General features: G+C 40.8%; 1 protein-coding gene across 1 annotated transcript; it reads right to left on the bottom strand.

The window, feature by feature from the left end:
- Positions 1–1,884: 1,884 nt before the first annotated feature.
- Positions 1,885–5,170, bottom strand: LOC149814137 (flavonoid 3',5'-hydroxylase 2-like). Its single transcript, XM_089989888.1, has 2 exons — positions 4,235–5,170; positions 1,885–2,511 (listed from the first exon to the last, which is right to left on the bottom strand). The coding sequence occupies exons 1-2, from the start codon at positions 5,168–5,170 to the stop codon at positions 1,885–1,887; spliced, it is 1,563 nt and encodes a 520-aa protein (XP_089846014.1).
- Positions 5,171–10,250: the final 5,080 nt, after the last annotated feature.

The raw sequence follows: 10,250 nt of genomic DNA on the forward strand, positions 1-10,250 counted from the left end.
AGTTTTTTTTTTTTTTTTTTGTATATTCTTACTGCACAGACGTGATCTCAGCGGTAGAATTCTCACTCAAAATTAGCTTTTGAATCATCCGATGACTCACAAATTTTTAAATTTCCAACTTTATAAAATCATGTTTTTATGCTTTTTCATGGAAAAAAACAAGAACCAATGGTTTGATGCCCCCTATACGCTTCAAAAGGCAATCATATGCCAACAACCGCTGTCTGATCAACTCCCCAAGTATTTATTTATTTATTTTTAAACGGCATGGATATTTATTGATGCCCCCCCTACGTTCTTAGAGAACCTTTAGGTGCATAGATCATACATTGGGGTTTCACCACTTTCGATATCCACCGTCTCAGTACCACCGTGACAGTCAGGTTCCACTGTTCCCTTACATCATTCCCCATGCATGTTGTTTTGATCAAATCTGACCCTACACATGGATTCAGCATGGTAGATTTAATAATAATCAACCCTTGAATTGTACTTTTTTTTTCATTGAAAGTATGTGATTTTTTAAATCACAAAGTTTTGTAATTTATCAACCATTGATCTTTTGAATTGCCAAAACAAAACCTGCACACACATGGGATTTAGTTGGTTTAAATGTCGACCTTCACAATTGAATGATGTAGATCACGTCCATGTAGTCCAAATTTTTTTTTCTATCAAAAATAACTTGCATCAATGAAATCCCAGAGAGGGATACAAAGATCAGATGACTTTGGGTGGGGATGAGTAGAACCGATTTGCCATCCATCAAGACGCCCCTTACCACCAAGATGTGGGGGGAATATTGACAAATCACCATTAGTGGTGATTTTAAATATCATCTGATCCCATTCCGAGAGGAAGTTTTCTTTTTTTTACAGATGTATGGTCATGGTAATACATATTTATGTTGTATTAAACAAAATATATATAAAAAAAAACGCATTACGAAAACCAGCCCAAATTTTCTCTTATTATATTTAACCACTCAAAGTTTTTCAGCAACAATATTACGGACATACAATATTCAAAAATCAATCGCTTAACATTTAACACAAAAAACTGCTGTCCTTTTAGGAATTTTGGTGGAAAAACTCGACCCTTTTAAAACATATGGAGCACGAAAATGATATTTGATCACATTCAACATACTGAGCCTCGACGCTAGTTCGTTATAACTATAGGTTCATTCAATTTCTTTTTTTTTTCTTCGACTCATGATAAGTGGATGATGAATTGATGCTTTCCCTTTAAGTGCTTTTTGTCTGTTCTTTAGCTATATATTGTCTTTCTTTATTTTTATTTGTGTGCAATGTGTTTTCCTGTTTCTAATGTATTATGTGATGTGGGTTTTGCATGATATATATATATATATATATATATATATATATATATATATATATATATATATATATATATATATATATATATATTTCTAAGTTTTTGCTAACCAGGTTTTGGTGGAAAATAAAGGGATGTTTGACAAGTATCAGATACAATTCCAGCATCACGTCTTTTATATTAAGTTGGCAAGTCTATCAAAGAAAAGTTTCTATTTTTTTCAAAATCTTTTGAGATTTTCCTTTACAGAGAAATTCCAAAAACATTATTTTGTGACTATGAGCGTAATCAGGTCCCCCACCCCCACGTGGGTATCACATGATTATGGATAAAGAGAGAAAATAAGATGGCCCGCACAACAATTATTTATTTAATAGCTTCAAGTTCTCAACATTATCATTACTTGAGCATATGTTAGACATTGTCCCCCAACATGGAATTACTTTATTCACAGTAATCAAAAGCAGGGTGGACCCTCCAACTTATTGCTACCAACAGACTTAACAAGACCAAACCGAGACCCACATGCACCACTAGGACGTAGAGTCAACCATACACATGTGGAGCCAACCTGGGTGCGGCCATGGCTTTGACAGGCACGGCCTTCTGCAGCGCAAGGCCGAACAACTCGTTCATGTCAATCTTCTCGCCTCCGGGCATCTTCCAGTCGAATGCGTGCACCAGCGATCCTAAAATGTACTCGACAAGAATGATGCCCATCCGGGTTCCTGCGCATATCCGTCGGCCCGCACCGAAGGGGATGAGCTCGAAGTCATTGCCGCGAGGGTTGATCTTGGAGTGCTGGGCGCTCAAGAACCTGTCCGGGTTGAACTCAAGTGGGTTAGCCCATACAGCCGGGTCCCTGCCAATGCCCCATATGTTGACCATGAGCCTAGTGTTCTTGGGTATGTAGTAGCCGTTGACCTCGCAGGGTTGGGTGGCCACGCGAGGGAGGTTGAGTGGGGTGGAGGGGTGCTTCCGGAAGGTCTCTTTGCATATGGCTTGGAAGTAGGGCAGCCTACGTAGGTCAGACTCCTCCAATCGCCGGTCTCTGCCGATCACACCGTCCATCTCTGCATGAGCTCGCTTGAGGACTGTCGGATTGTGGAGTATCTCAGCCATGGCCCACTCCACTATGCTGGACGATGTGTCCGTCCCGGCTGAGAATAGGTTCTGCAATAATCAAATGGTTAAACTGTTTTAATAAGAAAAAGCGTAAAACTGGGGCCACATACAACCAGACCAGCACTCGAACACGCTGATATTGGATTGCATATCCAACCTATCAGCACAGATCCAAACCCACCCATACAAATCATGTAGTCTGATTGAGGTTAATTATGTGGATCGAGAAAATGATAGCCCAAACCTGACGTTTGTATTTTAAAGAGGGTTTAAGGTTATATCTGGGAGCCCAAGAAGAGAGAGAGAGAGAGATTTAATGAGGGTTTAATTAATGAGGGTACACTGACTGGTGTTTAATAACCCCCATTTGAGAGATGATAATGTTGTAGAGAGTGGAGAACAAAAGAAGCAGATCCATTGTTCAATTCAGGGCAAAACACTTATGGAGTGTTCTACCCAACTAGGGGTAGCCTAGTAGTGGCCGCTGCCTAAAAAAAATGGAGCACCCCTATTAAAGAAGGACACGGATCCCATCATTTGAAATAGGATGGGTTTTATCCGTATGATAAAAACCATCCTATTTCAAATGATGGGATCTGTATTCATTAAAGACGGGACCCGATGTAGTGTGCTCACTACCCAAGAAGAGAGTGGAGATAGGTTGTATTCAACTACATCCTTATGAGCAAGTTGACAACTCCTGCTTCATCTCTCATTTTCTTCTCCACTATCATCACCCCTTTCATCTTCTCTCCAACAATGGATAAAAAACAAAGCCTTTATATATATATATATAATGTTTCTTAAGATACACAAAATTAGGTTAAGTGGGCTCGTTTAGCTCGGACTTTCATAAACTCATGCACTGCTCAACTGGATGTAAGAAGCGAGCTGAGCTTGAATTCCCTTTGTTCGGCTTATTTACCAGCCAGTTCAGATAAGATTATCCTTTTTTTCTAGTTGAGTCCAATGGGTGAGAGAGTCAAACTCGATAAAGAAAATTGGTGATCCTTCAACGTAGTAAATGAGAGAGAGGATCAGGTGCATATGTGTGCTTCTGCACCTAATCACTCACTATCTTTAGGATACAGTCAGATGTGAGGTCCAACAGTAGGTGGGTGATCAGGTGCAGTAGCACACTTAAAGTGTGCAACCGCACTGCATCTATCTCAATTCAGTAGCGAGGAGTCAGCTACACTTGCGTGGTGGGAAGCTCAGGCACAATGTGATCTCGCGCTTTTTTGTCTGCTGCTGCACCTGACCACCCACCATCTTTGGGCTAACAACAGCAGATGATGGGTGATCAGGTGCAGCAACACATAAAGTGTGGAATCACATATTGCATCTGACCTCAATCCATTTGCGTGGGTGCTGCTTGATTCAGTTCCGAACATCCAAGGTTGCCCATAAATTAATTATGTATGGGTGCGATGGAAAGCACGTCAAGTAACTCACAGGGACTCTGCCTTTTTCACTATAGGCGGCAACGGGAAGCCGGTCAGGTGCAGCAGCACGATCAAAGTATGCAATGTGATTGCAGTTGATCTGTAGTCTGGCAGTGGTTTGTCACTTGACATGAGATGATCACGGTTCCAAATACCAGGGCATCCTTCGCACAAGGTTGAAGTTGAGTGTACTCTCCAGTGAACCGGAAGAACTTTAAGGGTTTTTCCAAACTTAAGTGACCCAGCTCTAGGTGAGGGTTTTCCTTCATAAAAAATAAAACTATATATAATTATAGTGTATACTCTTAATATGTGCAACTACTTACAAGCAGCAAGGCCTTGATGTTGGTCAAGCTGAGCTTCTCGCCATCCTCACCACCTTTATCATCATCACATTCATACTGCATCACCACGTCCAACAGATCGGGTTTTTCTTTCCTCTCTTCCCTCGTGGCCTCGTGCTCCTTTATCATCCTCCTGATCAGAGAGTCCCACCTCTTGTGCAACCTATTCATGCCTCCCTCTATCCCCTGAACGTCCATCCATGCGATTGACGGTATGAAGTCGCCGACGTTGAACAGCCCAGCCGACGTCATGAGCTCCACCACAATGTCCTTGAACTCGTTCGACGACTCACTCGCTTCCCTCTCGAACAACCTCTTGCTCAGTACCACCATCCCAATCATGTTGGCCATCACGCGAGACAGCATCTCCGGTATATCCACGGGCTCGGCCCGGCGAGCGTGGCCCAGCACGGCCTGTACCATGTGGACCATCTCGGCCCTTCGGACGCCCGCCCAGTCATCCAGGGCCTTCCCGCCCAGCATGTGGAGGTTGCACACCTTGCGCAGCAGCTTCCACCTAGGCCCGTAGTCGGCGAAGACGAGGTCCTGGGAGTTGTAGGCCAGGTGGGTCGCGCCCGCATTGGGTGGTCGGTTCGAGAAGCTCGTGTCGAGCGTCTTGAGGAAGGCTCGGGCCGCGGCGGGGTTCGATGCCACGACCATGCCGCTGGTGCCGAGCTTGAGATACATGACGGGGCCGTAGAGCTTGGCGAGGTGGAAGAGGGAGACGTGGGGCATGGTGCCTAGCAATGGCAGGCAGCCAATGAGAGGCCATCCCTTTGGCCCGGGTGGTAGACGTCGCATGTTACCGATGCTTCCAATAAAGGAAGAGATAAAGTAACGTGTTACAAGGAACAGGACTACACATAGCGTAAAGTCATTAAGTGAAAGATGGAACAAGTTCTCAAGGAAGGCACCCATGACGGTTTCTCTCTCTAGCCTGTGTGTAGTGCACTCAAGCTATGGGATTGAACTTACTAATAGTTGTGTCGAGCACTCAAAAAACAGTTGAGCACGTGAGGGTAGGCAGTCACCTAACTCATAAGCTATGGGATTTCCCAGGCTTAGTGGTTGTTTTAAATTGTTTCCATAGCGCTGCCTAGAAAATAACCTTGTAGTTGGAATAAAAAAAAAAATCTTAAATTTTTTTTTTCAAAAAAAAATCTTTTTCGTTTAGAATGATTGAAACATCAATACATTTTTTTTTCCTACCTTCAAACGTGTCCTAAAAGAAAGAGATGACGTACCAAGGAAAAGGAAAAAGAAGAAAGAACACAATTACACATGCACAGTTCTATAAACCTTTCTCTCCATAAATATATGATGATTTCAATCTTTCACCTCCAAGGTAGCAACCAAGTTTCGATTTCTACCCAACTTTGTACAAAAAGAAATCAAAGCACATCAAGGCTATGTCGGGGAGCCTTGAATGGGAGGTATCTTGCGTTTTTTCCCTGTACTTTCATGCTCTCAATTGTTTGGGAATGACACTACATTCAACTTGCAACGTCCCAACCAAAAGGTGGCGTGCACTAACTGCTCCTGCCAGCACCAGTCTCACTGTTCTCAAACAGTAAGAGACTATGAGATCATGGCTAAAGCCGCAACACAACCTCTGATTCAAAGCTCCCAAACACAGCCTAAAATATTGTCTGATCTGCTCTTAAAGTATGTGTTTTTTTAAATGGCCTGTAAAGAAGGCGCTAACCCAAGTATTGTATAATTGTAATAAAAATAAAATTTTAAAATTATGTGGGTACGAGTTTGAAATTCTATTTTCATGACTCAGCAAAACCCAAACCTGAACCCAGTTATTAGTTATATGAGCGAGTCTGAAACAACCCTGACCCGACCCATTGACAGCCCTATGTACAAATGGTCATTTCAGGTTCCTAAATGACTTCACATTATATGCAGACCATCGCTGCATGTAGGCATGCAGCGACCTACCTGAGCAAAAACATCTTGGAATTTTTTTTTAAATGGGTGTGGTGTCCATATCTCAAAAAATGTTGAGATGGATGGTAAGCAGTAGGGGAGTAAGCAAGCAGTGCCACTGCATAAAAAATTAACCTCTTAATTAATAATGCTCAAAAAACTTTGGCCAACTTTCAAATGCCACCAAACCCCGGTTATCTGCCCCTGTTATTTATTAACAAGTTTCAGCTTGGCTATCCCAGGCTGTTGGGAATGGAGTAATAATTGTGGAGTTTTATACTGCGGATACCAAAACCTCTCAACCCGTAACAGAACATCCCAACCAAAACGATGGTTTCCCTCCATTATCCACCCCAGCTAAAAAAAATCAATTTGCTGGTAGAACAATGCCCAGTTTTTTTTCAAGAGTAATAGGGAAACCACCTTCCAGGATCATAGACCTAGTGGCGCTATCTGAGCTTGCAGTACTTATGATCGCTTTCTCGGTTAATGCATAGTTTAATTTTTTTTACTGCACTTAGTTTGAACTATATATACCAAATCAATTCGAGAAAACATTAGAACTCAGAGAGAGAGAGAGAGAGACATCTGCCTTACGTCTGATAGAATATGATGCAAAAGGGGGTTACGTGAATGGGTAACCATAAGTCATGGGTTAGTGGGTATGCGTTAGAGACGTTTTAGAATCCACGATTGTGTTGTGGTTCTTAAACTTAAGGAGTAAGTTATGTAATTCATGAGTTATAAATGGGTCATGAGTAGTGGCTATTAATGACGAAGTGACCATTATAGGTTTACCTTTTTAGCTATAAATAGGGTCTTGGAGGTTGTATGAGACATGTAATCTCTCACCTTTTGCTTTTACTTTGTGTTAAAGATTTTCAATATTTTACTCCATTGTTAAGTTAATATTTTATATTGTTGCTGCATATATCTTTGCTTTATTCCAACAAGTTTGGTATCAAAGTCTCAGGTCCGATTAAGCTGGGTGTGTTTGAGCATTGCGAAGATCATTGCCGAAGCTGAATCTTCAAGTTGGTTGGTAATTACGTGGTGTAATTCACGATGTCTAACGGTACAAATCTAAACTCTATAAATCTCTCACATGCCTTGGTACCCATTTTTAATGGAGAAAATTATGAATTTTGGAGTATTAAAATGAAGACGTTTTTCATTTCTCAAGATCTTTGGGATCTAGTTGAAAATAGTTTTGTAGAGACACAAAGCTCAAAAGCAACAGAAAAGGCAGCAAGTGAATGCATAGTTTTTTTTTTTACTGCACTTAGTTTGAACTATATATACCAAATCAATTCGAAAAAACATTAGAACTCAAGAGAGAGAGAGACATCTGCCATACGTCGCCATCAACACTACCTCACAGCTTGAGCCCGACCATTCCATTGACCACATATATGTCCTACGTGTCCTAACCACACCGTCACACAAATATGCATGACCCAATTATACTAACTGTTTTTTCAATTTAGCATCCATGTCACAAAGACACGAGGACATGAAGCTGCATTTTCTAGCTGCATATATTACCTAGCTGCATTTTCTGAACCAAGTCCATCATTTTTTTTTTTTTGAGAATAAGTCCATTATCAGTGTTATTCAGGTTTATCCGACTCTTCCAACTAGCCGTTCTGGAAGACATCCATTACCCTGTAATAAGAAATATGCAAATATGAATTGCTTGTTTCTAACCTGCCAGATCCACAGATGCATATTATTGCTATTCCTCTCTTTATATTCACTTCTCTTTCTTAGATGTAGTCACTCCAAGCATGCTTTCAAAAGGAAATGATGATAGTTCCTGCTGGATCTATCATTTTCTTCAGACTACTTAGCTGCTAAGCTTAATCTGCCAATACTTGCACATGGAAAAAGGAACTTCAAATATGTATTCCATTGACCATCATGAGGTTTGGGCTTCAAACCAATTTCCCATTTTTTTTTCAGAGGAAAACCAATTTCCCATATTCAATTATCATCACGGACAACATTATAAAGCTTATCTTTTATTTCACATCAGAAACACTACCCTCCAGCAGTCGAATAATATCTCTAGTTCCATAGCTTGGCTTATTTCCCAATCCTCAGTCAAGTACGTAAAAAAATTGCTCAATTAGAACTAGGCATGTGTGTAAATTCTGTAAGACATCCCAATAATCTTAACCAAGTGATTATTTTGTCATTAGGTAGCCTTCAACCATAAGGTAGGGCAAATTATCTTGATAAAAGCTAATCAAAAACATTCTTTCCATGCTTCAGCAAGAAAATATTTGCTCATTAGGAATGACTGCAGAGGACATCAATTCTTAGGAAATACAGTACATCTCTTTTCCATTATTTTCCTTTGTTGGCGAGAGGAAATCAATTAAGGATCTGAACCAGTAGTCACACAACTGGAGCCTTTCGTTTTCGATGACTGACTACCATAACCGTTAGCAAAGGATACTATCCTTGCGAGCAAAACCATAAATGAAGGTTGTGGCTTTTCCAGTCAAGGACTTGAAAACAATAAAATGGATATGCATAACCTATTTCATGAAGCACAAACATAACGGGATGAATATGTCATGGAACCCAGACAAGGAAGACCAGCTTTTCTGGAAAGTCTCTAACAATATCTCTATTATAGAAGCATGGCAGCAGTTAAGACAGAGAGGTGATAGCCTGCGATAAGTCGATTTCATTTGGTATCCCAAAAACATACCCAGAGCTGCCTTAACCTTGCGATTTGCTATCGAAGGTAGCTTGCTCTCTCAAGACGTCTTATACACCTTGGATTTCAAAGGGCTAGCAGTTATATGATATTTGAAGATAAGGAGTTTTCTAGTCAAGAAATTATCAGATTTTGTCTTAACTCGGTAAGAGAGGTCGATCTTTACATTGGAAGGAATTATGTGCAGCCAATTTTAATGAAGTGGTGTAATGCTGGGTGGTGAATTCCCCCAAGGGATAAATGGGTGAAGGTGAATGTGTATAGCATATTCCAGTGTCATCGGCTTATTGGATTAATCATCAGAGATAGCTTCAGAAAGTTGTTGAATGCAAGGTGGATGCAGGGAGATTCATTGATGCAAAGCAGGGAATGGTGTTGGAGTGTTTTTTCTAAACCATATCGATCAAGACAATATGTGATCATTGAATCTTTCCATAGAGATGTCGGTTGGTTCAATCAACAGTTGGAAGGGCGGGATAGACTGGGCCTGGTAAGCACAGAATTGTTACATTCCCTTCACCGTTTCAAGAGGCTTCATATTGTTCAAGTGGACAAATCTTGTAATATCATAGCTAAGTCTCTTGCTAATTTAGCTATCATTAATAGTCGGTCCATTTGGAAGGATAAACCACCTGATTGGGTTTGAATGTAAGATCTTTGAGTCCTCTATTAATGGACCGGTAGGGGTTGGCCTAACCCCAGCTTTATACTCCAAAAAAAAAAAAAAAACAGGAATTTCTTGTAATAAACGTTAGAAATTGGATGACTATAATATCAGATATTAGATATATAATTAGAACCTAATGGTTGCCTTTAGAGGTTTAGAGAATAACCTGGATTGTGGAAGCCTATTTGGTGACAGTGGTTCTCCACCTTGTGGATCTCACCACTTCGACAAAGCTTGACAGAGAGACTACCAAGGTAATGACCCGTAACTTCAAACAAGAAGATGAAATTTTGAAAAGTCATATTACCTCAGAACACTCTGTGCTACCCTAATGCCAGGATTTTTATTACTTCTAATGGGGCAACATCTACCCCATATAACAAACAGGAGATAAGACAATCTGAAGGCTTCATTGATCGCTGGAAATTTCTGAATGTGACACAAATAGGAAAAACCAAACCACCCCATGTGGTCAAAATCAAAATTTTATATATTTTGTGATTGAAACACATCAATTTGCTCAAGAATCAAGGCAGTACAGAACACAGTTTTCCTATTTGTGTTCTGTATCCAAATGGAGCAATCTTCAGTCACATTTGACAGCTATGTCACAGGGACCCGGCCAACTAAGTGCCGCACCCGCGTCGGGTGCGGGTGCGCGTGGGGCA

This window comes from Nuphar pumila, chromosome 15 (assembly GCF_984573655.1).
Source record: "Nuphar pumila chromosome 15, dmNupPumi1.hap1.1, whole genome shotgun sequence".
NCBI classification, from domain to species: Eukaryota; Viridiplantae; Streptophyta; class Magnoliopsida; order Nymphaeales; family Nymphaeaceae; genus Nuphar; species Nuphar pumila.